The following is a 24,491-nucleotide window of genomic DNA, read 5'->3' on the forward strand; positions in this document are numbered from 1 at the left end:
ACTACATTTTAAAAATAAAAAATAAAACAGTATTTTTGTATCATAGTGAGCCCAAATTTAACAGTTAAAAAAAMCAGATACCCCTTTGGACTCTACTGATTACCTCCTGGCATCCTCCCGTTCCTGAAAACTGAACAGTGCTACAGTGGGGCCAGGATCTACAGCTGCCCRAGTTTTGTCCCATGCAGTCAGAGCACTGCAGCACATGCTACACAGAGAAATACAAGATACTGGTAGAAAACAGTGGTTTGAAAATAATACAGAATAAAAYACTTCTCTATGGCCCGTAGGCAACTGGGTGTGAGATTTCCACATGTAAACTGTTCGGAGTGAGGCCTGCTACCACTCAGACTGCACATTTCTGGAAGGTGTTGATTATTTACATTCCTTTCTTTCAAACTTTATCCTGGACGCTGCTTCCTGTAAATAGTTTGTAAYGTGAAAAATGAATGTATTTTTTTCATAATTGATGTCCATGCCCAGCCAAAAGTATGGAAAGGCACAAAAGTTACTTTGTCAGTCTTGTCCTAGGAATCTGTGGATAAGCAGGATAAAAAACTTTCCTATTAGAATAATAACTCAGCACATGAAATCTGTTTAACTGGGCTTTCACAAACGTTAACAAAACCCCTCTGTTCAGTGCTTTAAGTAGTGTTGTATTTTCATTTTTAGGATATTTGGAACCGATGCAAATGGATACTGCAATCCTTTCTAACTTTACCAATAATGAACCGCATGCCACCAACAAAAAAGAATTTACTCTGATGTTTACCAATATCTAGAATCTTTCTGAAACTGATTAACTAATATATGCACATTAATGAAAATACTTGAACAGTATAATTAGCCATACAAACCTCTAAATGCCTGGAAAGCCAAATAGTTTCCTTTCCCTGTGATAAACAACAAAAGCAGCTACCTTGACTGATGTCAGGTACCTYTATTAATAAACTGTTTCCGCAACTAGAAAATTATTGTATTAGCAGAAATAGTACAAACTTGCTTTTCAAATTGCAGCTAGATTTCAGGTTAGTATCAGAGCTGCTTTACACAATGTAACTTAACTACAGCTGTCCTTTCCTTATTACAGTATTATGAATGAGCTGGAAGGTGGCTGGGGGGTTTTTGTGAGTGGGAAAATGACTGTTGAATTGCAAAATGTTGTTTTGCTCYATTGGTACTGAAGATTAGCAGTGGGAAGTGCATGGCCTCCACAATATGCCACAAGGAGATTTGATTTTTTTATTTTTCTTAAGAGTCTGTGGTKGTTTTTCTTGAAAGCTGGAAATGACCTCAAGGGGGCACTTTCTGCTTTGGTAACGATTACCTTGTATGAATTTCCCTAGCATGTACTTAAAGACTTCATGGTTTCTGGTGATACAATGTAGGCTCTGCCTGCTTGTTTATAAATCAATTAACAACTTTGCTTTCTTTTATTATTATTATTATTACTATTATTATTATTCGGTAATTATTTCTCTGTTTATTTGGCTGTCACAGGACTACTGTCTGTGACTTGTTTCCCTGTCCTCCTTGCACTGACTAGCGAAAGAGAACGTTTTGAACGCATTGCTTTTCTATCCTTTGCCTGATGCAGCTTCTCCCCTGGCAGCAGCAGCTGTTTGTGCTTGAGTGCTGATGCTCCTGTGGAATTGCTGATTGCCTGAGTCACTCCCTATATTCAGGAACTACTTCATTTACTCGCACCAGGTGACTGAAATGCTTTGTTCAGCGTGTTTCACAGGGAGACAAAACATGTGTTGAGCAATGTATTCACCACAGATAGATACAGTTCATGGGGGAAGTCAGAGGGGAATGGTAGGGATTGTTTTAAATAACTAAGTACAACAATAACTCCCATGGAGGGGGGAAAAAAAAGACAGCCATAACTAATTTAAACTTCCAAAGACAAATTCAGCAAACATGTATAAAACTTTACAACAGTGTTTCTATGTAAACAAAAATGTCAGGAGTGTAAGAGTTCCGTATACTCTCTGGGTTTGAGAGGCAAGCCAGAAAAAAAAAAAAAAAAAAAAAAAGCTATAGACATTTTCTGATTTATCGAAAAATGTATTTTGAATTTGAAATTTTGAAATGTTAATTACATTTTTCAGTACACTGTTTTTACTGTTTTAAGTTTGGTCAGTTTCAGATATTAACTTTTTGGCTGAAAAGAAACAACCTGAAAAGTTTATATATTTTTTTCCTCTAAAGTCAGAGAGAGGTGAAAATTCTGCAGTTTCTAAAAAGTAGTATATGATAAATATATTATACAACARGACTTTGGAACATGATAATAAATATTCTTTCTTTCTTTAAACATAAGTCTGGAAAACTAAAATTTATAAGAAGAAAATACTGTTCCTTGTCAAAGGATCACTACCAGTTAGGTGTATTTAGGTATTATTGTACATTATTTTGTTAAAGTAGATAAACCATAAATAATTTGATCATTTTGTGTATATTCACCAAAGTTAAACTGATATACCAGGAAAGTTACAATATATTTAAATCTCTTTACAATCACTTAACACAGTGTTTAACAGGAATCTTTACGTAAAAGTGCATTATTTTAATATAATACACGTAACACTCTGGTTCTAGTTCTCTGCATTCAGTTTCCCTTAAGGCAACTAGTTAAAATTATCTTTTGTTTAAAACAAAAAGGCGGGGTGGCAGGACATGTTTGTTTATAACATACAGTCCAGGAAAACTGCTTCATCTGCCTATTGAGAATCTGCAGATGTGAAAATAAATGGGAAGAAGGGAATCTTCCGATAGGTGACGGGCACCTTTCCAATCTACACCATCCCACTCGGCATTCCCAGAGCGAGTGCGTTACTCCAGAAGCAGTGTCAGCGTTGAGCTTCTGTAGCACAGGCCACACAATTACTGACCAGTTCAGACCGCAGCAGGTTTCTCCAAGGACACTGTAGAAGGCTTCAGTGATGTAAATTCCAGTTCTCAACAAAATAAAAGAACAAATGCAGAAGAAGAGGGAATGTTCTGGGATCTTTCCATGATTTACTTTGCTTTCCTTGAATTCAGGTTTTTTTTATGATAGGTCTTTATAGTAACCTAGAAAGAAGATATCAAATTTGTTATTATTTGAATTCTGACATATGTCAAATATAATCATTTGTGAAATAGTAATTTATCAATAGTATGACAATGCATGTCAAACAATATTTTGATAACTAGTAAATGTGGAAAGGAAAAGTAAACTGCTTGAATTCATATGTGAGATGGGATTATCCACACTGAAAAAGATTTCTTCCTCATTTATAACGAGCTGTAACTTCTCAAATGATATCTCAGTGCTGTAGTAGGCAGCATTATGCAAATCTCTGGTTAGTGTGAATCAGCGGGAAAGACGTTGGATGTATTACCTTTATATAAATGGGAAAGTCTTATGTTGTGTATTTTATTTGTTATTTGAAGTCAAGCAAGATAGAATAAACTAAAGAAATACAGAAAGAATAGTAAAAATGCTTAAAAATCTGGCAAAATTTCCATATAGGGAGAAATTAAAAGCATAAACTTGTTTCAGCTAGAAAAGATATCATCAGTCCCAACGATTTTATTATATGCATGTAATAACAGCAAAAGCTCTGCTGGATGCTTCCATTTATGTTGGCTCACAGCAAGATGTTAACTAAGCACAGTTAATTGTTTAAAATATATATTATAAAATAAAATAGGCTGCAACATTCTGTTCTTGTTTTTGAAATGGGGAAAGGCAGAGTAAAATTCTGGTTTTCRGATCATTTGGATTCACTTTAGTAAATGCCGTAAGTAATTTGAGATCTTACTGACCACCAGTACGTGCAGGTACTTGCGTCTGCACACGCCACTAATATAYGAAGTTTTCACTGATCTTTCTGTCCATCCCTTGTACCTCACTATGGTTTACCCAACTACATCTTTGAAAGAAACACAGCGTGTATTATGCATTAAATGAYTGTTTGGAGTTGGAATCAAAAGCAAGTATCTCATACCTGAACAGACCGTACATAGGCAGTGGTGGATATTACTCCATTATGTCACTAAAAGTGAGACTGCATGCAGACCTTTCATCCTTGCCCTGTGGACTGTCTGGCAAGACCTGCAGAGGTGGTGATACAAATCCCCGATACTGTTTACTTGACTTGGTTAACCTCTTGAGTTCACTGGCAAAGGAAATGCCTTTTCTTTTGTCATCTCGTGCTGCCTGTTTAAAAAAAATACATATATTTAATATGAAAACATTTTTTTTCTAAGCAGGCTTGACTTTTGAAATTCAGTGCAGCTGTGCACTGAATAGTCAAGCTTTTTTTTCCTCATTATTCTGAATAAATGAATTAATTGAAAATTGTGTTGTCAAAGATTAAGACTATGCTTAGCAAATTTGGTATAAACATTTTTAAGATCAGCGCTCACAACACTGTTACTTTAAAGCAACAACTGCTATGGATTGATGGCATCTGCTGGGAAGAAGAATGCAGTTACTTCCCCAAGCAGTTAAGTATTACAATCCTTCTATTTTCCTGAGCCTGAGATAAAACAACAGAAATATTTTTTCACTGAGTAGGAATAAAGGGGACTTTATTCCAGCAGTTTTTAAGTTCCGCCTGTTTGAATATTCCTGTCTTACTCTGATGGGAAGCAGGGCACCACAGCCAGAAGATTTCAAAAATTAGAAAGCTGGTAGCAAAAGATAAACATCGTCATGGGAGTTGCAGGCTGTGAGAAAATCATGTTGCTGAATGTAACTGATGTAGTTTTGCAATGAAGAAACTAAAGGAGGTGCAGAGAAAATGTAACTAACTCTGCTTTTTTTGGTAGTCTCTTCTTCCTCTCTCCCTTCCATCCTGTAAAATGCCGAGGCATCTTCTGTTAAGATTTTATTTACCTCCTGATCTTAAGCTTGAATAAATATTGATAAAAATGTCAAGCAGAGGTACTGAGCTGCTAGTACTAGCAGCTCATACAAAACAGTTCAAGAGGTGGCAGCTTGGCTCAAAGCACAGCAGCAGGAGGCTCTGCTTTATGAAATTGTTTCATACTATAGCCAGGCTAAAGTGTTTTTGTTAAATGCAGGTTCTCAACACTGTTTTTTGCAGCTTGTTTACAGACTTCTGTTAATTCTATGGTTTGTGGATTTTTTTTCAAACTAATTGCATTACTATCATTTATCAAGTCAGCCTTTTTGCCACTTTCAAATCTCATTTGACTATTTAGCGTCTCCCTCCTATTAAGAGTGTGTTCTTGTTAAACTGATCACATACCATTGATATAATAAAGCCCRCAGCAAGGTATTTAATAATTAACCTTTTACCTGAACTTGTTCTTTGAGCTTAAGGATAAACTTTCCTGCTCCCTTCCACTTGCTTTGGGCCTGAAACACACACTCTTGATCCGAGAGAATCCTCTGAGATGGTTTAGATGTTGAGGACTTTTTGTTTGCTGGCTCTTTTGTCACCTCTTCCAACAGGACATAATCATTTGGATTGGGATTGCTCAAAATGCTGTAGGAGTACTTAGCTTTGCAAAGAGTCTGTTTAAAAGCAGAGAAAGACAAAATTATCACGGATTCAGTTACTGGACAGATTCTTCAGCTTGTGCTGAGAACAAAACACATCTTTTGTGTGAGACCAACCTCCACCCTACAGATTATGGAACCTGCTAAATGGAAGCAACACGCTGTTTACCTGCTGTATGACGTCCTGAGCTGTACTAAAGCGGGGAGCTTTGATGACAGTGCGTGGTTGCTCCGGGGAAACATCATGTACCTGAACAAAGAAACTGTCATCCTCAGAGCTGATGGTTGCATCTTCCTTTGTTTCTTGAAAGAAGTTTCTCTCATTTAAATTCTATAGAAAAAAAAAGGAGAACCAAATTCATTTTGTTCAGAGAGGTAACCAATTGCTGGGGGTCAAATAAGTTTTATTTTTTTTTCATGGAAATCAAATTTTGCTGTTGCCCTGGCTCTATTTCGTTACATGCAGATCTTCTCTATAAACCATTTTGTCAAGTTTATATTGCTAATATCTGTGTTTCTAAAATCATTGTCTTAAACACCTGTCATAGGAGGCAAGGAATGAAGACACACATATGCATTGTGCCACCTTACACAAAAATAAGATTAATTTTTTTATTTCCTTGATGTATGCAAAATTATATTTTGTTTTATAATGGTAGCACTAAGCTGGGAGATGGTGCAAAGTGTCCTTTTTCTCTCTTTGGCCCTGCGCTACACCTGGCCCTCTGAATTCCTTCCTTTGTGCCAGAAGCAAGAAGTCCATTTTCCATGTGGAGCAAGAGCAAAGCTACTTCTAGGTCCCTTTTCAGGATCTATGCAATTACTACAGTTTTCCTGCACCCTCTCTCAAGTTCTGCATTTCTCTTCCTCCCTTTGTAACATAGCTTGACTTCGTACAATGTAACCATGAACTGTGTGTCACACTGGACACACGGACACTGCGCCTTGTTTTTCCATGCAAATGTGCAGCTACATTTCCAGTTCCAAGATCTGAGTCGGCTGCCATCTCCGGAAGGGCTCCAAATTACAGATAATGCTTTGCTGTACTAGCATCCTAGGATAAAACTACAGCATATTTTTCATGAATTTTAATACAGACTTTAATCATCTGTGTTTTCTGAAAGAATGGGATGGCAGTGACATATATATTACATATATATGTATAAAAATAAATACATGTACATATGCACACAAATACATGTATGTGTGGCTGAGCACACTACCAAATTAAGTAAGTGTTGTAGTCAACTGAATGAAATATATTGCTGTTTCTACAGACCATTTTTAACCTCTTAACTGTTGCTCCAAGTAATGAAACAAAAATTCAAAAATCATTTGAATAGCTTGAAATAAAGGAAAAAAATACTTTGTGTAATAAAACATGTCAAATTGAAGTTGAAGCAAAAGATGGGCTGAAATAATCAGAGCTAAGAAACACTTGTTTGTAAATTTATCTTATAATGAAGTTGTGCATATTTTTTCATTACAAATGATCTTGTGTATGTAAAAATCTGTATATATAAATGTATGTATGTGTACATATGTGCTGTGTTCACACTAAGCAACCACTATTATATACAGAACTGGTCAAAGGAAGTGCCTCTGAAAATAAGATCATTAGATGTCTGTCTTCTATTTTTTTTTTTGCCTATTCTCTCTCACAAGCCTGAGCATTAGCATATATTCAAGATGCGGCCGTTGTTTTGCCCCTAGTTTAAACTGAAGTAATCATGCCATCGTCCTACTTYGATTTAAAAGAAACACCTCTTTCACTATTCTAAGTTACCACAGATAATTTCACCATCATTTGAGTTTTCTAGGGTACTTTATTATGAAAAAAACGAAGGCTAGTAATTAATAGCGGAGGATTACAGGTAACAGAATAACAGAACCCCAGGCTACAGTTATCAACCAGTTTTGATGCCCCCAAGTTTTTTTTTTGTTGTTGTTGTTGTTGTTCAGTAAAATTATAAAGGACTTTTTTAATATTAATTTCATATCATGTCAAAATCTTGAYTGATATTAAATTGGAACTGTTGGTTGCAACAGGAAGCTAATAGTATCCAATTGTTGAATAAGTGGCAGCTTGTGATAAAGCTGAGTGAAGTCAAATTACTGCTCCACAGGTATACTTAATGAAGTATATTAAAGCTAGTTGTGCCGAGTCAGTGTTATGTTTGTTTTTAAAAGATGTACACAGCATTGACATTATTCACCAAGCAATGATATAAATATTGCACTCTTTTGTTTCCTGGTCCTAACAGCTATTTTTAGCTACCTATGTAAATAGCAATTTATCTAAAACAGACTTACTTCCTCTCGGGTTTTAAAGATAATTCTTCCAACATATCCTTCTTCTGGGAACCAGCTGTTCAAAAGCTGCACTAGCCCTTCTTCAGGACCAATTACTCTCTGGAATGGCGGTTTTCTGCATTCATTCTTTTCTTTAGATATAAAACTTTTCTCTTCCATCAGAAAATAGTCTGTGGCACATGACTCAGTGCCTTTGGTAGCCAAGAGCTAAGACAGACCACAATACACACACACACAGAGTACTTAGAAGGCTAAATATAAACACTGCATAATTAGTTGTTATAAATGAATATGAATAAAAAAAGCTTTAAAAATCAGTAACAATTCTGATTGATAGTGTAGGCAAGATTTCTGATGTGCTATTTATTACTCAGATATTTTACTCCAGGGTAGTGTAGTCTTTAGACTAGCCAAGCAGCTCAACTATTCCAGACAAGGCAGTACTATTTAAGCTTATTTCTGTCCTTTTTGGCTGGCCAGACAATTTATTCATAATCCCAGGACAGAACAGTCTTTTCCCACTGCAGGAATAACAACCCCTGTTGAGTGAAATGGTTTTTCTACTCATGAACTTAGCCCTCTAACTTTTTACTCTGTATTCCTATGATGCTCAAGTTCAAAGAATTGCACACAAAAATCTGCCCTTTTCCAGGACAGCCTGCTGACTCCAGCCTGTTGACTTCATCAGTCAGAAAGATTTCTTTTTTCATATGCATATGCCCATACAGATAAGATTAAAAGCTCATTATCAGAAATCAAGATTTGGAAAAACTTCTTACACTCTGCATTCGCAGTGCAATTAAGTCCACAGTAACACATTGCTCAAAGAAGCTCCTGACTGGGATGAATAAGCTATGACAATTTTGCATTGAGAAATGCAGGGAGACACGTCTGACTTCTTGTGCTCTGGCTGCAGTACAGCGGGCAGCTTACCTGATGAAGAAGCTGTGCAGCCGTAGTCCCCCCACTTATAGTAAAGACAGTAAAAGGCTCAGGGCCTGGAATCCCATGAATGGTCACTTTGTAAGCCACAGCAGCTCTCCTTTCGGCTGTGCTGAACAACTGTTAAGACAATGTTCATCAGGATCCTGATATACATAGGCGTATTATTTATAGATTGCATTAGAAGAAACTGCATGCACAGGCTATATGATCTTGACAGAGAAAAGCCAGCCAGCTAATACAGGGCTCTTTCTTACACCATAGATCAAGATATGAAAAAACAAACCAGAAAAGAAAACACTACCTTTAAGCTGAAGAGAAAGAAAAAAATAAGTCAAATAATAGGAATAAAAAGTTTACTGTGAGGGTATACAAACCACCACTGAATAAGCAGAATATCATAGATTCAATGTAGAAATAATTACTAGATATAATTTTATGTTCCAAACCAGTCACTGTTGTCCTTTCTGCCTTAATAATTCACCCAGAATAGTGTTTGGCCTGTATTCACAGGAGGATAATGCCTGCTGCATGCTCAGTAGCTCAGGAGGTTTTATGCAAACTCTAGGATAATCAGCAAAGTGATAATATACATGTTTAAAGAAACTGAACCAAACACAAGTAGCCTATCATTAAGGGCTATTTTTCATACATATATATACATATATGTATATGCGTGTGTGTGTGTGTAAAACCACACGCAAATATGGCCTCCATCCTCTTGTGTAATAAAATTCAACTGTATTCTCACTATTCCAACAAAATAGTTTTTGGTAATTTGCATCTTTTTTGTGCATCTCAAATGCACATGATTCATGCATAAAGGAATGCATGAGACGACAGTTCCAGCACAGAAGCTCTGCTTATGCTATTCCTAAATATACTGAAAGTCAGACTTTGAAAAGAAGTACCCACCCACAGTTCCAGCCAGAAAGGATGACCTAACCTCCACTGAAGCCCAAAAGGATTGGGGCTTCAGGGTACTTCTGAAAGATATGCAGGTTTTAGGGCCTAATTTCTTTGAGGAGTCTGATCCTAAAACTCTTCAGACCATTCTAGTCATTTAGACAAAAATACATGGCATTCACAAAAACACAATTAAATTACCATAGATGCAGGTAGAGTGTTTCCAGATGGACTTTCTTCCATTCGCCGACTGTTTATGAACAAACTTGAAATTTCTAATGTTTCATTGTGCAGATTATGTAGCTGGACATGTCTGTAGCCTAAAGAGAAAAAAAAGAACGTTTAATGAATACTTGGCTACATCCTAAGACACCTGACAGAGATGAAAAACTAAGCCTTTGCTATACCTATAGCATTAAAGCACTGTAATAATACTGCATTAACACTCCTGTCTGGACAACAGCACAAGCCAAATCCTATGAACTGCTGAGGGTCTTGTGCGGCTTTTGGCATTCACCGTCAATACTCAAGCTATTTATACATGAAATATAGCTAAATAAAATCCAATTTTAAATATGAATGAAGTAAGTACAAAGTTTCTCACTGGAAAAATGAATATATATAGTCAGATCTTATCGGTTAAATCTGCTTTGTGGTATTACAGTTGCATGAGATAAATCTGAAGCTGTTTTCAACATGCTGTTGAAGAGCTGCTGCTGCKGTTAACGGCATCCCCCACAAGTTCCACAGAATTACTGCTGCTTGCTCGTCTTTCTTTTGCCCTTTTCCACTCTTCTTTCACCTCTTCTCCAGTCAAGGCTGCAAGCACTGTCATTCATCTCTGCCCTGGTGACCACTAATTAGGACAGCTAACACAGAGTGAAAGCACTCCGGCCTTCCTACAGTCCTGAGTGCTCACAACCACAGCTCAGGGTCTGGGCATTGCATACAAGGTGCTCCCATCTCTGCAATAGCAGGAGATGCAGTTCCATTCTGGGACTTGTTTTAAGTCACTGTGGCAGCTCCCAGGGAGGTCATTAGATCAGCACTAGATTGCTAGGGCAAAAAGTATGTTGCCTGATACTTGTTCCCTGTCTCCTCCAGAAGAAGTCAGCCAGCTGATTAAAAATATCCCTCAGGAAGGATTCAGTCTGCCAGGAGTCTGCTGGACCATTCTAGTACACAGTGTTACTACAAACTTTATTTTACCTCTCTTTAGAGCCTTTAGTGGAATGATTCTTTGAGCTGTTACAGCTGAGCTGTTATTTTCAACAACTGCAAATCGAAGAAAGACTATATCCTCAAAGTGAACCCGGAAAAGAAACTGTTCATTCCACATAGGGTTGAGAGTGTTGCGATGAATGGGTTTAGTCCGGAAGTGGCAGCTATCCAGAGGCATCCCAAGGACATCAATTTCAATGCATGGACTTCCTGTGCTATTGCTAGGACAAACATTCTGTCCAGACACAATCTGAAGCCGAGAAGCACACAGAGAAAATAATTAGTGGAGTAATGCTTTTCCTGTCACAATTCTTAACTAAATATTATCTATCATACTCCTAAGCACAGTTTGTTAGCATACTGATTTAATTACAACACTCCTGTATTTTGGTAATTGCCAAAACAGTAATTTCAGGAGGAGAACTGCTTAAACCACATGCCATTGCTACAGTATCTTTCCTCTGAGAAAAGCATACCATATATCATGACTGTAACCACTGAAGGCATTTGAAAGTTAATCCAGAAAGAATGTACTAGTAATGCAGTCAAAAGGATCGAATTTTCATCTCAGTTACTCTTAGGTAATGGCACTGACCTCTGGCTTGCTTTGGTACACACAAAAGAAGAACTCTTATGGATCTCAATTTTCTGAAACATTTCCTGGAAGCATTAGTTTCTTAGAATCCAATTTTTTGCCATAAATCCATGAATAATCTATCTTATTATATAACTTTTAAAAAATACGTATTTTAAAATTCATTACAGCTTTTTGTCTCACAAATGTGTGAAACATCTGATCACATGTGTAATTTTACACTGTAGGGCATGTCCACTGAAAACGTTTTCAAGATTGGGTTCTGCCAAATATTGTAAAGGAAACAATGAAGTATCCATGAATACAAAACAACAAATAAATAAAATAAAGATTATCATTTTCTCCTTTCCCATCCAATTTCTTTTAGCTATACTGATCTTCAGAAGTACATTTTAAGTACTTTTTAGTACTTACATGTACTTTTAAGTACATTTTTCAGAAGTAATTTTAAGTACAATCTTTTCATACAGGAGCATGACTGACATGCTGGTTTAAGACTGCAGTTACATGTTTACTTCTATCTGTCTGGCTGTTTGAAATTCCATTTTAATGTACTTACTGTTAAAGAATATATAGCTGGTTCCTTGTTATCAAGATCTCTTTCTAGTGGACAAAATTGCTGGTACATTGAACAGTTTTTATCCCACAGAACAGGAGGTTTCAAAACATATCCGCAGCCACCATTAGCTTCAAACATTGCTGCATTAAGTTGCAGAGGAAGATCTGTGAAAGTAAGGCAGCCAAAACTGACAAACAGCAGTGGCACAGTGGAAAAACTGCAACAGTGAAGACAAGGACATGCTTTTAGTATCTTCTTTTGAATTACTTGTGTACTATAAATTAATGCTTGCTTTTTTTGAGCTAGCTGTAATTACACAATCAATCTATACAATACTTAATTACATAAACTTGTAACAACAGTTCTTTTCTATCCTTTTCTGATATCTTTCTCCAACTGCAGGACCACCTACACCTACTCCCTGAGAAGTTTATAGATATTTGCAGAACGAAAAAGCACCAACTGTAATAGCTTTGCAGACAACCTAACAGATCCTTTTTTTCCAAAAAGGTGAGAGAACACAAGATAGGGTAGAACATGGCACAAAAATTCTTTGACTAACATTAGAGCAGTTCCAAGAAGGCAACTCTAAAGAAAAATAGTTCAGAATCTTTTTATACTTGAAATTAGCAAGAATGGACAATGGCCACTGAAATCGGGGGGAAAAAAAGCACCTTCCACAGTAATAAAAAAAATTGAAGGTGCTGCTGGTCCAAGTGGCTTTGTGCTATCAGGAGATTTTCCAGCATTGGCATAAACTCCTGAGTTCTGGGATCCCTATTCTTAAGGATTATAGATTGTAATTGCGTGAATCAGGTTGTGCTGTGGCACAGGGACAGTTAAATCCCCTTACGATAGCAGGTAAAGAAAAATGTCAAATACAAATTCCCAGTTTAAGAAGAACTTGTATCATATTTAAAATGTGTAAAAACGTGCAGTATTCTACCCATACCATCAGTTTGGTAGTTAAGAGCCACGAGCTGTACGCCATGGAGCCAGAAGATAAGGGGATGGGGATTTGAAGAGTCGATGCGTGTGGCAGCAGGGTACATTCTCAGCAGCTGACAGGTGGTGTGCTGAATCAGTTTCTGAGAATACCGTCGGCACAGCCGCTTGGCAGCGTTCTCATTCAGTGAGGAGATATGGTAGCATTTAGGTGTCCTTATGATGGCACTGAGAGAAGCTGGTGAATTAAAAGAACAAGGATCTTCCCATGTCTGCCGCATCACATCAAAAGGACCTAGAARATAAACAGTACTCACAAGTTATAGCTGCAGATACAGAGACTCCAAGAATTCGAAGTTTTCTAGTGAACTATATGTTTATGCTTTGGCTATGGTGCAAATAAGGGATCCTGGAAAACGACACTGTTCAAAATGTATCCCATTTCTTCTTACACAGTAAGAAGAGTTAATGAGAGAAAAAAATGTTTTAAGTATTTAAATTATACTGTAAGTAGATGTATTAAAAAACATTTTCATACAGAAGCATTTAACTGGCATTCCTGAATAACATAATTGTAGTAGAGATACTAGCCAAAGTGAATTTTAAATCTTAAACCTATTGCTTAGCAATACTTCCAAAGTATTACCAATGCAGAGACCTTTAAAAAAACAAACAAACAAATAAACAAAAAAAATCCAAACCCCTCGAGCTTACAAAGGCCTGCTGCCTTACAGGCAGGAGCAGCATCTAAAGTACCAAAGCACTATAGAAGTGCTTTCCCTAGAAAGATTAAGAAAACACTTCATTCAATTGTGTTAGTTTTTGCAATTCCATTCCTAAATATTTAACTTTTCCCTTACTTTGCTTAGGTATAAGCTCACTTAGATATAAGCCCTGTTAGGCATATAAAAAGTTGGATGATGCTACAAATACCACCATAAGAACCAAGTCCTTGAGAGGACTTCTTAGACTACCTGCTGTGAACACCGTATGAAGTGCTGCAGTGGCAGCAGACCTGCTGCAGTGCAGTGGTCCCATCTGGGCAATCTGAATTTCCTAAATTACATACGTAAGTTCCTTTTACATTCAATGGAAGCAAACAGGTACCCCAGAAGCCTGTAATGGCAAGAGTGATGCTATCTGAAGCAAGCAGATAGGAAGCCACAATCCTGACTCAGAGCTATGGACTAGGCATCTGTCAAAAAAMCAGCCACAATAATCTTCTGGTCTGCTGAGAGGTAGCCTGGGGACGTCACCTCTTTGTAACAGCCCACAGGCTGGAGTACTCATAACCRAAGACCAAACTCCGAGTTTTAGGGTTAGTCTCTGTAGATTTGAATTTGTACATAATATATCAGGAGAACACCCTACTCATCCTGCTGTAGGGTCTTCTGGGAGACAATACTCCATATTCTCATATATATATTTTACATTAGGAACGGGGGCAATATTGAAATCCATCTGCTGATCTCCAAAAAGTCTAAAGTGCCATTAGAGTTCAGGGACAAATTCAGCAAAAAACTTAAGGCCACAAGAATTAAGTGCTAGAATTCTTCATTTTTAGGTCATTGGCCTCTAGAAGGGAATCTAACCTGTCTGGTGCAGCTGTGCCACTGTGCTGAAAGAAACATACGGTGCTCTGAGACAGAAAAGGAGTACAAGAAAGGTTACAACTCTCTAACTTTGTTAATGTCATTCACCTGAAAGGCAGAAGATCTGGGTCTCATCCATGCTCCGCAACACCTTTTGTGTACTTTTCTATGCACTTCCTTAATCTGTCTATATGCAGAACTTCCAAGATCACAAACTGCAGCATCTGTGGAGTTGAACACCTCCAAGGTGGAAGGGGGGGATCCCAGTATTACAAATTTGGACTTGGCTGAATTTTAGGCAACTAACTCCTACTTCAGACATTAACAATCTTTTTTCTGGATCCAGTCCAATAGTCCTACCTTCCAACTGTACTTGGAAAGAACATATTAATTCAGGTCTTCTAAGATGTAAACTCTAAGATGTACCATTCAAAATGTGTTTTAGTTTTGAATCATTCATGAATTAGGGTCTTTATAGTCCCAAGCAATTAATTCTATTGTAACATGCCATTACTATACAGTCAATTCTTTAGTTACAACAGTACTGTAATAGCTGCCATGCTAATGAAAAACCTTCCAAAGTTCAACAGCTTATATATTGTAAAGTATTTGATCTTTAACAATGTGGTCTGGTACATGTGTTGGATTACAGAGTCATTCCACGTGACTGGTGAAAGATGAGGCTAACTTTACCTTTTCCAGATGCTCTGGCAAGAGTTGCTGGCTCCCCAGGGCTTAGTCTGCCAGGACTGTTGCCAAAAATGGACTTCCTGCTTTTCCTTTCTTTTCCTCTGCTAGAGCCAGATGGGTTTAGAGTTGACAAGCCTGTTCCCATAAATGTAAAATAAATGAGCCAAAAAACATGACCAAGAGGGCATGACATTTTCCATCATTTTTTACATTATATTCTAAAAGACATGAATTTTCCTGCTATACAGTTCACAGGGCAAATTGTGTATTTTTCTGCATAATTCCAGCAACCTTACCTGCATATATACCTTTATATATGCACACTCATACATGCGTATTTTTTTATATTTATATATACACATACATACATCTATATAACATATATAAAAACATGTATGAAGCAACACAGAAAAATGTGTGTAATGTAACTTTTCTCCATCTTACTTTTTGGCTTGAGGAAGGTAGTGACTCTGTCTCAAATCACTAAAAGGTCCTAACTAATACTAAAAAGTTCTGCAAAAACAGTCTCAATACATTCACTCTGAAAATTGTTTTAAAAAATCCTTTCTGCACAGGCAATAAAGCTCTGCAGTATTGAAATTTGTCTGAGTTATGGTATCTATATAATTAAATAAATATCAAAATAYGATTTGAATATATAATAAAGGAAAACTCCAAAATGCAGTTGGTTAAACATAGCAGTTTAATCTTTAACTTAACCTAGTCTTTTCAGAGCTATCGCCTTAAGTTTAGAATTTGTATTTCAGTGATGGGAAATGGTGTGCAAAATCCATTAAACATTTGATGGCCAATATGTATACAAAAGTGGGGCTGGAAAGCTCTATTATAGCTATTATTCAAAATATACATTCCAGCAAAATAATCATTAAAATCATAATTTAAATCCCAGTAAAATAAATAATAGAGTCCCTTTAAGGTCAGTTTCTTTCTATTGACTTCGACAGACCACACAGTAGATTAAAACTAAAAACAAAGTCAAAATGTGACACACACATAAGTGAGATGAGGAACGCTCTCAGAGCCCCGAGATGCATTTGTGATTCATAATATGAGAAAGTAAGTAAGTACGCTATACAGGCCTAAGTGTCACTTGTAAGATGATCCTCAGTTTAATAAAGACAAAAATAAAACTCAATTTTCACTTTTAAAATTTAAAAATTTTAACTACAACTTTAAATCGTAAGAGGAGATGTCAGATTCTATTCTACTGAAATTAATCCACAGATGTACTTTCCCATCTCAATCTTTACAGTATGTCTATATGCACTTCGTAAAGTTATGCTTATGGTTTCAGTTGGACTGCCTGTGCTAGTAAAATTTAGCATGTACATAGATGTTTTCAGGACTGGAGACTTACTGTCTCTTGGAGCCAAAACATACACATAAACAGCAGAAGATGGTAAAGACTGAGATCAAGGAATATGAACTGACTAGAAGAATGAGGAGTTACAGACTATGTGCTTCCAGAACTATTTAATCTCAGTTTTCAATGGATCAAATGGATTTGGCAAGCAAGATCCAGGTTTCAAAATCCTGTTGTGGAGACAGTCACTGAGGAAACAAACTAACCTCCTAAATCACTGGAGAGTGCAATACAAAACATCAGGGTTAGCTGAGCTGTATGTGATGGCTACAGGCTAAGCTGGGAGTTTTCTTTCAGCCTTTCCACAACACCTTTTGTGTACTTTTCTATGCATTTCTTTAATCTATCTATATGCAGCACCTGTGGAGTTGAACACCTCCAAGATGGAAGGGGGAGATTACAAATTTGGACTTGGCTGAATTTTAGGTGCTTTGCACTTTGCATAAATATTTGCACTTTGCATAAAAAGGGCATGCTTTGCAAGTGACAAGCCTCCTCTCAGAGAGAAGCTCCATTTTTCACTCCAATTTAAATTCACTCCAAAATACAGCATCACCTATTCACAGAATCATAAAGTCATAAATTAATGGAGATTAGAAGACACAGGGAAGTTACCTGGTTCAACCCCCTGCTCAAAGCAGGAGCAACTTATATCCTGACATACTGCCACAATGACAGAGCAAGTCTTATTTCATATCTCCCTACAACCCCTAGAAGATATACTTCAGGTTACAGATTAGATACAACCCTATTGTTTTACTGCTTTCAGATTTTTAATTCAGAGGATGACAAACTCCCTTGTCCTTCCTATTCCAACAGGTTAAGATGCAATTGTTACCTTCTCACTGTGTGTCCACAGCAAAACAACCAACAGCCTGTGGGACTGAAGACCTCAAAAACAATCTACGATAYATTTGCAGGATGCCATTTTTTTATGCCCACATTAATTTCCAGAAAACTGATACCACAATGGTAGGTAAGTCTGATATAGTGGAGATGGTGACCAAATTTCATGTTGGTCAGCTTAGATGACACCCCACTCACTGCATGATGTCATACAGATCCTATTTTAAAGCACCCATTAAAATTTCTCCTTTCATTATATAACATCAAGGCAACAAGTCACGCACAAGTGAGTTACAGCAGGACTATGCTCAAGTACGCTTCATTGCTCTTGTCTTCAGGGACCCAAAAGAATGGGTCGTCATTATCTTAGACAGTGGTATGATGATATCCAACAGATGAAATTGAAGTTAGGCAAGAAGAGTAGGGGTCGAAAACCACTGAAACATGAGCTGTGGCAGGTTCCTCCTTTCCAGAAATTGTATAAACAAGGAATGTTTTTATTCTCCACACGGTAAATTATGTTTTGACGAGAGCCATTTGGGAAGTCTGTATTACTCAGTAGGCTAGGCTGGATGATCACAATTGTCATTGTCTTGCTTTATAGTCATAAATCAATGATAATCTTCACAGACACATGCAATTATAAACACAGAATAGAGGTAAAAGGGGACAGGCGAAATAAAGTATTTATATTAATGATCAGCCACTAGTAAAAATTCTGCCCTCCCTTTCTCCAAAACTCTTGCAGCTTCTCAGTTGGAAAAGAAACTGGCCAACAGATCTACATAGCCATGGSTCTACTGGCCTTGTTTTCGTTATTAATTCACAATATTGGGATACAGCAGTAGAACAGAGGCATGCACTGTGTTTGTGCCCTCCAGCTGAGCAGAGATTAAATCAATAGCACAGTGAGCTTACATATCTACATCCACTGCAGAGAAGACATTATTTGTCTCAAGAGAGGAAATATATACAAATTTATTGGAAAACTGATTTCTATAGCTTCATGTGTTCAACTGTGAAAGGAATTCATTTTCTTAGTTGTTCTGTTCTTGTTCTAATTAAAGCAAGAGGAAGTAATGTGATATGGAAAGCAAGTCTTTTTTTTTTCTAATTGAACTTACATTAAAAACTTGAAACATTTTGAAGTTATTTTAGAACATCAGAACTTCTTTGTGTGTTAAAATGTTTGGAACAACTTAAGCTATCTCTGTTTAATCTTTAGTATCATTCCTTAAAAGAAAATATTTTATTTGAAAGGTATCACATTGCAGATTTCATTAAAAAGGGAGTATCAAATTTGAATTTTTTAGAAATTATTATTGTTACATGTAACACCTACAATTCTTAAATTAGWAAAGATTATGAAAGTAAGTCTTTCCATTTTTCAACATGTTTATCTTGCATATTTGACTCTATTTTATGTTTTGTTAGCTTTCCTGATCTGACCATAGCTCTATTTGTATAAGATCATGACTTTCCAGGATTGTTGATATTTCCATGGAGAGCCATTCCATTAAAAAGCCGTTTTTTCACTCAAAACATTAAACACATCAATAAACAATATATTCTTAATTTATAAGAATTTATGTACAATATTTGAGTCACAACCTACTCATCCTCATGTTTCAGTACTGAACAAGCAACTATCAGTGATCTCCTTTTCAGTTACTACCTCTCCTTCTCTTCTGCTAATATTATTCTTCCTACTGGGTAAGTAGGGGTGTGTGTGTGTGTGGGGGGGGTGTCTCTGTCAGTCAGTCTGTATCCCCAATCAGCTGCCCTTGCCCACCCCATGAAAAGGCTGTTAACTTTGCCTTCCTCCTTCCTAAACTGCCCTCGCTAATCAAGCAGGCAGATCACAGAATCACAGAATCAGTAAGGTTGGAAGGGACCTCTGGAGATCATCTAGTCCAACCTCCCTGCTCRGCAGGGTCACCTAGAACCTGTTACACAGGGTTGCATCCAGGTGGGCCTTCAAGATCTCCTGGGAAGGAGACTCCACAACCTCTCTGGGCAGCCTGTGCCAGGGCTCCGTCACTCTCACAGTGAAGAAATTCCCCCCTCACGTTCAAGCAGAACTGCCTGTGCTTCGATTTCTGCCCATTGCCTCTTGTCCTGTCACATGGGGCAACTGAAAAGAGTTTGGTCCCGTCCCCTTGACACCCTCCCTTCAGGTACTTAGACACACTGATAAGATCCCCCCTCAGGCTTCTCTTCCCCAGGCTAACTAGGCCCAGCTCTCGCAGTCGTTCCTCATAGGGCAGGTGCTCCAGCCCCCTGATCATCTTTGTAGCCCTATGCTGGACTCTCTCCAGTAGCTCCATGTYTCTCTDGGACTGGGGAGCTCAGAACTGGACACAGCACTCAAGATGAGGCCTTCCCAGGGTTGAGTAGAGGGGCAGGATCACCTCCCTCGACCTGCTGGCAACACTCTTCCTAATGCACCCCAGGAGACCATTGGCCTTCTTGGCCACAAGGGCACATTGCTGGCTCATGGTCAATCTGTCATACACCAGCACTCCCAGGTCCTTCTCTGCAGAGCTGCTCTCCAGCAGGTCAGCCCCCAGCTTGTACTGGTTATTTTTCCCTAGGTGCAGGACTCTGCACTTACCCTTGTTGAACCTCATGAGGTTCCTCTCTGCCCAACTCTCCAGCCTATCCAGGTCTCTCTGTATGGCAGCACAGCCCTCAGGTGTATCAGCCAGATGATGCAAGTGAATTCAAAAGGTCTGCATTTCTCCCACTATCACCCCAGCCCACTACCCCAACAGCTCCCCTCATATCCGCTTAGGAAAGAACAGAAAATGGGGAGCACAGGCAAAAGTGCAACATGCCAAACTGTGCCCACTTAAACCAATCTGACAAGCGTTCTTCCTGCAAGGTTTTATTCTCATTCTCAATTCAGTATCTCTGTACATGGAAACTCAAAGCTTTTATGATACAGCTTTCTCTCATCTGTCACTCACACAGCACTAAGGTAACTATTCTCTAAGTCATAAAGACTGAGAAATTTCAAATTTGTAAACATTTTTATATGACAAATGGTATGTCTTCACATAATGAATTTATGCATATTACTTCTCAGCCAGGAGCTATTATGTAGACTATCAGGTCTTCAAAAAGAAGGCTAAACTACTTAAATTTTGAAAAGCTTGTACTAAATAATTCAAAACACAAATATTATAGCCTAAAGAATTAGAAKGTTTAAAGCAATAAAACAGGGAAGTATACTTACCTGGAAACTTTACAGCTTGACAGTATATGACCAGATCTGATAGCTCTGGGGCTATCTGTCTGCTTTCCTTCTTATTCTGTGGAAGATAAAATTCTTCATCCAGTTCCATATCATAAACCTAAGTGACAATTTCAATAACATATAATAAGAGCAKTATGGAATATGAAGGTATTCTAGCATATGATGTTAATATCCTTAAAATCCTTTATCTCATTGCTCCTGTATGGTTTGCTGTCTTTACCTAACAGATCTCTTTCGTGCAGGTTTATGCATTAACCTGCCACTGATACTGGGATAATATGCAAAGACCTCAGTCATGATCTAGTCTACAAAAATTTAGACAAAAAGGATGCATGTTCAGGAGAAACTACAATTTACTAAACAACAATGCAGGTGTTTAATTTTCTGAYGATTTAATGTATGGTAACATGGATATACATCTCATGGTTCCATATTTTTAAGTTATTTAGATACACAGAAGTGCTGAAGAGTCTCATGAAATCTTCAGATCCTAGATATCTAAAGCCCATCAATGTCAATGGAAATTAGATACACAAATAAACTTCAAAATTTAGCTACAAAAATGTTTTCCAATGAGAATGACTACAATTAAAATTTTAAACCAAGTGGCCTGGACATAGAATAATCTGAGGACTCTTCTTGAACAGTATATTGATTTTTTTTCTACATAATCCATTTTCTCTTTTGCCTAATGCCTTCATTAAAGTGCATTTGCCATCTGATGTCTTGGTTACCTAAGCAACCTAAAAGCTTTTGAAGCTTGTTACATACAAAAGTGTGGCAGAGAAGGAAGAGGGAAAAAAGCAGTACTACCTTTCCTTTATTACTGTAAGTAGCACAATCAGCTTTCTTTATTCTTTTGGCAGTCTCTTCATTATATTCAAACTGCAGCTTATCACTTGATAATTTACTCTCAGGTCGGTCTTCAAGAATGTTATCTAAAAATCAATGGGATTTTAATAAGCATAAAGCCAAATAATTTCAACTGGAAATTTGATTTCAGTTAATAATATTTGTGGATAATGCTGTGAATATTATCTGAATAACCAGATGGCAAAATAATGCATTTACTGGTCAAAGCATTCTGCTTTAATATTAACTTTCTACTTAAAAAATTAAGGCCTGACTTTGGTTAATACACTGCACTTTTTTGAAAGTCAATCCTTTTGTGCTCACAAGATGCTTACAACAAAATCATCTAATAAATTAAAAATTTCTTCTTCAAGCTTGCCATCTGAAAATAACTAAGCAGCATCTGTGAACAACAAATAATCACATATGTTCAAATAATTTAACCGTATCAAACATGTACATGTTTTCATACATTAAGTTTTTATTCCCTTCTCCTTATGTTCACTGTGCATAAACACACAAATATTTTTTATTTGTAGAGAAATTCCTCCTCAAAGGTACATATTTACTGCAGTATAATACAACTACTGATTGGTCTTTCTGAACCAAAATATTATAATTGTCTGTCACAAAAGGAATGTTTTTTATTCATTGCTGATACGCTGACCATATTTTTTTGATTCATAACCAGTGTTGCACATGCAATCTTCTAATGGTTCCTGACCAGCTAATAATGCCACATAAAATATCTGATATCTGATCACATTTTCAGTATGAAGTAGAAACCATAAATTCACACTGATGCTTTTAACAAGCTGGAAATGCAGTGCTGATTTCATGCAGTTAAAATGCTCAACCAAATGGCTGTTACCTTCCTGGCTGTTAGCAGCAGGAGAAGCATTAAGGACATCAGCTACAGGGAAACAGAGTCAAAGAGGGAATAAGAGTAAAGGAAATTAAGATCTACAGCCAGAGAAATGAAAATTAAGTGTCAGTTTTAAAACAACTATTAGCCTTATGCAAAAACTAATGTATCAATAAGGAAAATAAAATTAGCCTTATGCAAACCTAATGTAYCAATAAAGAAAATAAAACTGAAAATCTTTAGAAATGTTACAGACTATTATTTAGATTAGTTTTGCCAAAATATTAAAGCAATTAAAAATCCCAAAGAATACTCATTGTAAGAAAGCAGTAAACCATGCCATAGATTCCTTCATGTATTACAAGGTGTGAATGTTTGCTACTGGCTTCAGATTTTCAGACCTTCTTTAATTACAACATTGCTCAAACATTACTTACTGAGTTAGGTCATAGTATTTCCTTGCGAACATGTTAACAAATGTCTAAGTTTTTCACAGTAATTTTCACAGAAGCTATCTCTGTGCTGTCCCACACACGGAGAACTCTTCAGCAGCCAGTTGGAGAAGGCACCACAACCAGACCCGTAAATTTTGTTATCATCTTAAATAATTCTGCTATCCTACAAGCACTGCCAGGTCCTGAAGTGCATTTGCAAATTTTGTGATTTTTTTTTAATTGCTAACAGAGAAGCAAATAACATAAATAAGGGACAGACTGGAAAGAAGTCCTGTGCTGCAGCGCATGTTCAACCCTTGCATCTTTTCTAAATGTAGTGTGTAACACTTACACAGGCACTCATTTGACTTCAAGGTTCAGCGAGTGAAGTATTTCCTTCCTTGGCTAGGAGAACATGCTCAGCTTGTCACACCAATYGTCTGTCTAACTCAGTGTTCCATTTTTGACAGTGGCCCCAGGAGATGCTATTTAGGGAGAGCACCCAACCCCTAGGTATGGTCCATTCCCCTTGTATCACCCCAAATCCTCAATCACTGGATATTAGGGATACTGGAGGATACTTTAGAGCCTATGACATTCATTTATAAGCCTGTGGTCCCCAAATTTGTCCAGTCCTTTTCTGAATCTTCTGACACTGTCTGCCTCCAGAATTTCCACTAGCAGCAAATTACAGAAGTTTACTACCAGCTGCATAAAGAAGTACTTCCTTTTACCTGTTTTGAACTGATCTCACTGCATGCTTCCTACAACTAGTATTGGGGGAGTTACTAACAGTTCTGTACTCCCCTTACCACCACTTTATGATTTTGTTAACCTTTGTCAAACTTCCTCCTCAGTCTTTTCCTCTCCCAACAAAGAATTCTAGCCCTTTTAGACTTTCATTGTAGGGCCAGGCCTCATTCTCTTTTTTGTTTGTCCTTCTCCCAAGCTTCTATAATCCCASCATACCCTCCTTGAGATCTGGACACCAAACTGCACATAGAACTCAAGTTGTGGAACATCAAGTTTTTATATACAAGCAAAAAGATACTGTTTTGTTCGCAATACTGTTCCTAACAATGCCCAATATTTTACTAACGTTTTCGGCTGTCATTGCACAGCAAGCTGATGGTTTCAGGGAACCTTCAGTCACTCTAAGATCTCTTTTCTGAATTGTTACTGACAGTTTTGACCTTGGAATCATTCAAGTATAGTTTAAATTTAATCCTCTAGATGTGCTACCTTACTTTTACCTATACTGAAGTGTATCTAACTTTGTTGCCCACTTGCTGTTTTATGACCCGTTTTTGGAGGTAATTGCCATTGTTTCTTGCACACTGTGAGATTTCACTGCTGCCTCTTTGGCCAATATACCTTTTCCAAACACACTGTGATCTACTTTGATAGATGCCCCATAGCACCAAAAAGTACAAAAAGATGTATATCCTCACCACAGCTGCCTCACTCTGACATACATCATCCTTCCTTCACCAGTACTTGCATCAGGCATTTCAGGCTGAACTTGAGCAACTGAAGATGTGGTGGAAGCTACTAACTGCAATATTTT

General features: G+C 37.4%; 1 protein-coding gene across 2 annotated transcripts in view; it reads right to left on the reverse strand.

The window, feature by feature from the left end:
- Positions 1–1,439: 1,439 nt before the first annotated feature.
- PLCE1 (phospholipase C epsilon 1) overlaps positions 1,440–24,491 on the reverse strand; it is a 164,498-nt gene continuing 141,446 nt past the window's right edge. The window contains exons 21-33 of one of the 2 annotated variants that reach the window (XM_085325701.1): positions 21,587–21,711; positions 20,753–20,870; positions 15,288–15,419; positions 13,010–13,297; positions 12,058–12,221; positions 10,892–11,153; positions 9,884–10,002; positions 8,768–8,896; positions 7,835–8,041; positions 5,691–5,852; positions 5,318–5,536; positions 3,999–4,210; positions 1,440–3,078 (exon numbers count right to left, since the gene is read on the reverse strand). In XM_085325701.1, the coding sequence (XP_085181827.1) occupies positions 4,031–4,210; positions 5,318–5,536; positions 5,691–5,852; positions 7,835–8,041; positions 8,768–8,896; positions 9,884–10,002; positions 10,892–11,153; positions 12,058–12,221; positions 13,010–13,297; positions 15,288–15,419; positions 20,753–20,870; positions 21,587–21,711 (2,105 nt within the window). In that variant the 3' untranslated portion in view covers positions 1,440–3,078; positions 3,999–4,030. Of the gene's footprint in view, positions 3,079–3,998; positions 4,211–5,317; positions 5,537–5,690; positions 5,853–7,834; positions 8,042–8,767; positions 8,897–9,883; positions 10,003–10,891; positions 11,154–12,057; positions 12,275–13,009; positions 13,298–15,287; positions 15,420–20,752; positions 20,871–21,586; positions 21,712–24,491 lie in introns of those variants that run through there. The other variant, XM_085325702.1, reaches the window with a different exon arrangement.

Source organism: Rhea americana, unplaced genomic scaffold, assembly GCF_003343005.1.
Source record: "Rhea americana isolate MKP2758 unplaced genomic scaffold, rheAme1 scaffold_122, whole genome shotgun sequence".
Lineage (NCBI taxonomy): Eukaryota > Metazoa > Chordata > Aves > Rheiformes > Rheidae > Rhea > Rhea americana.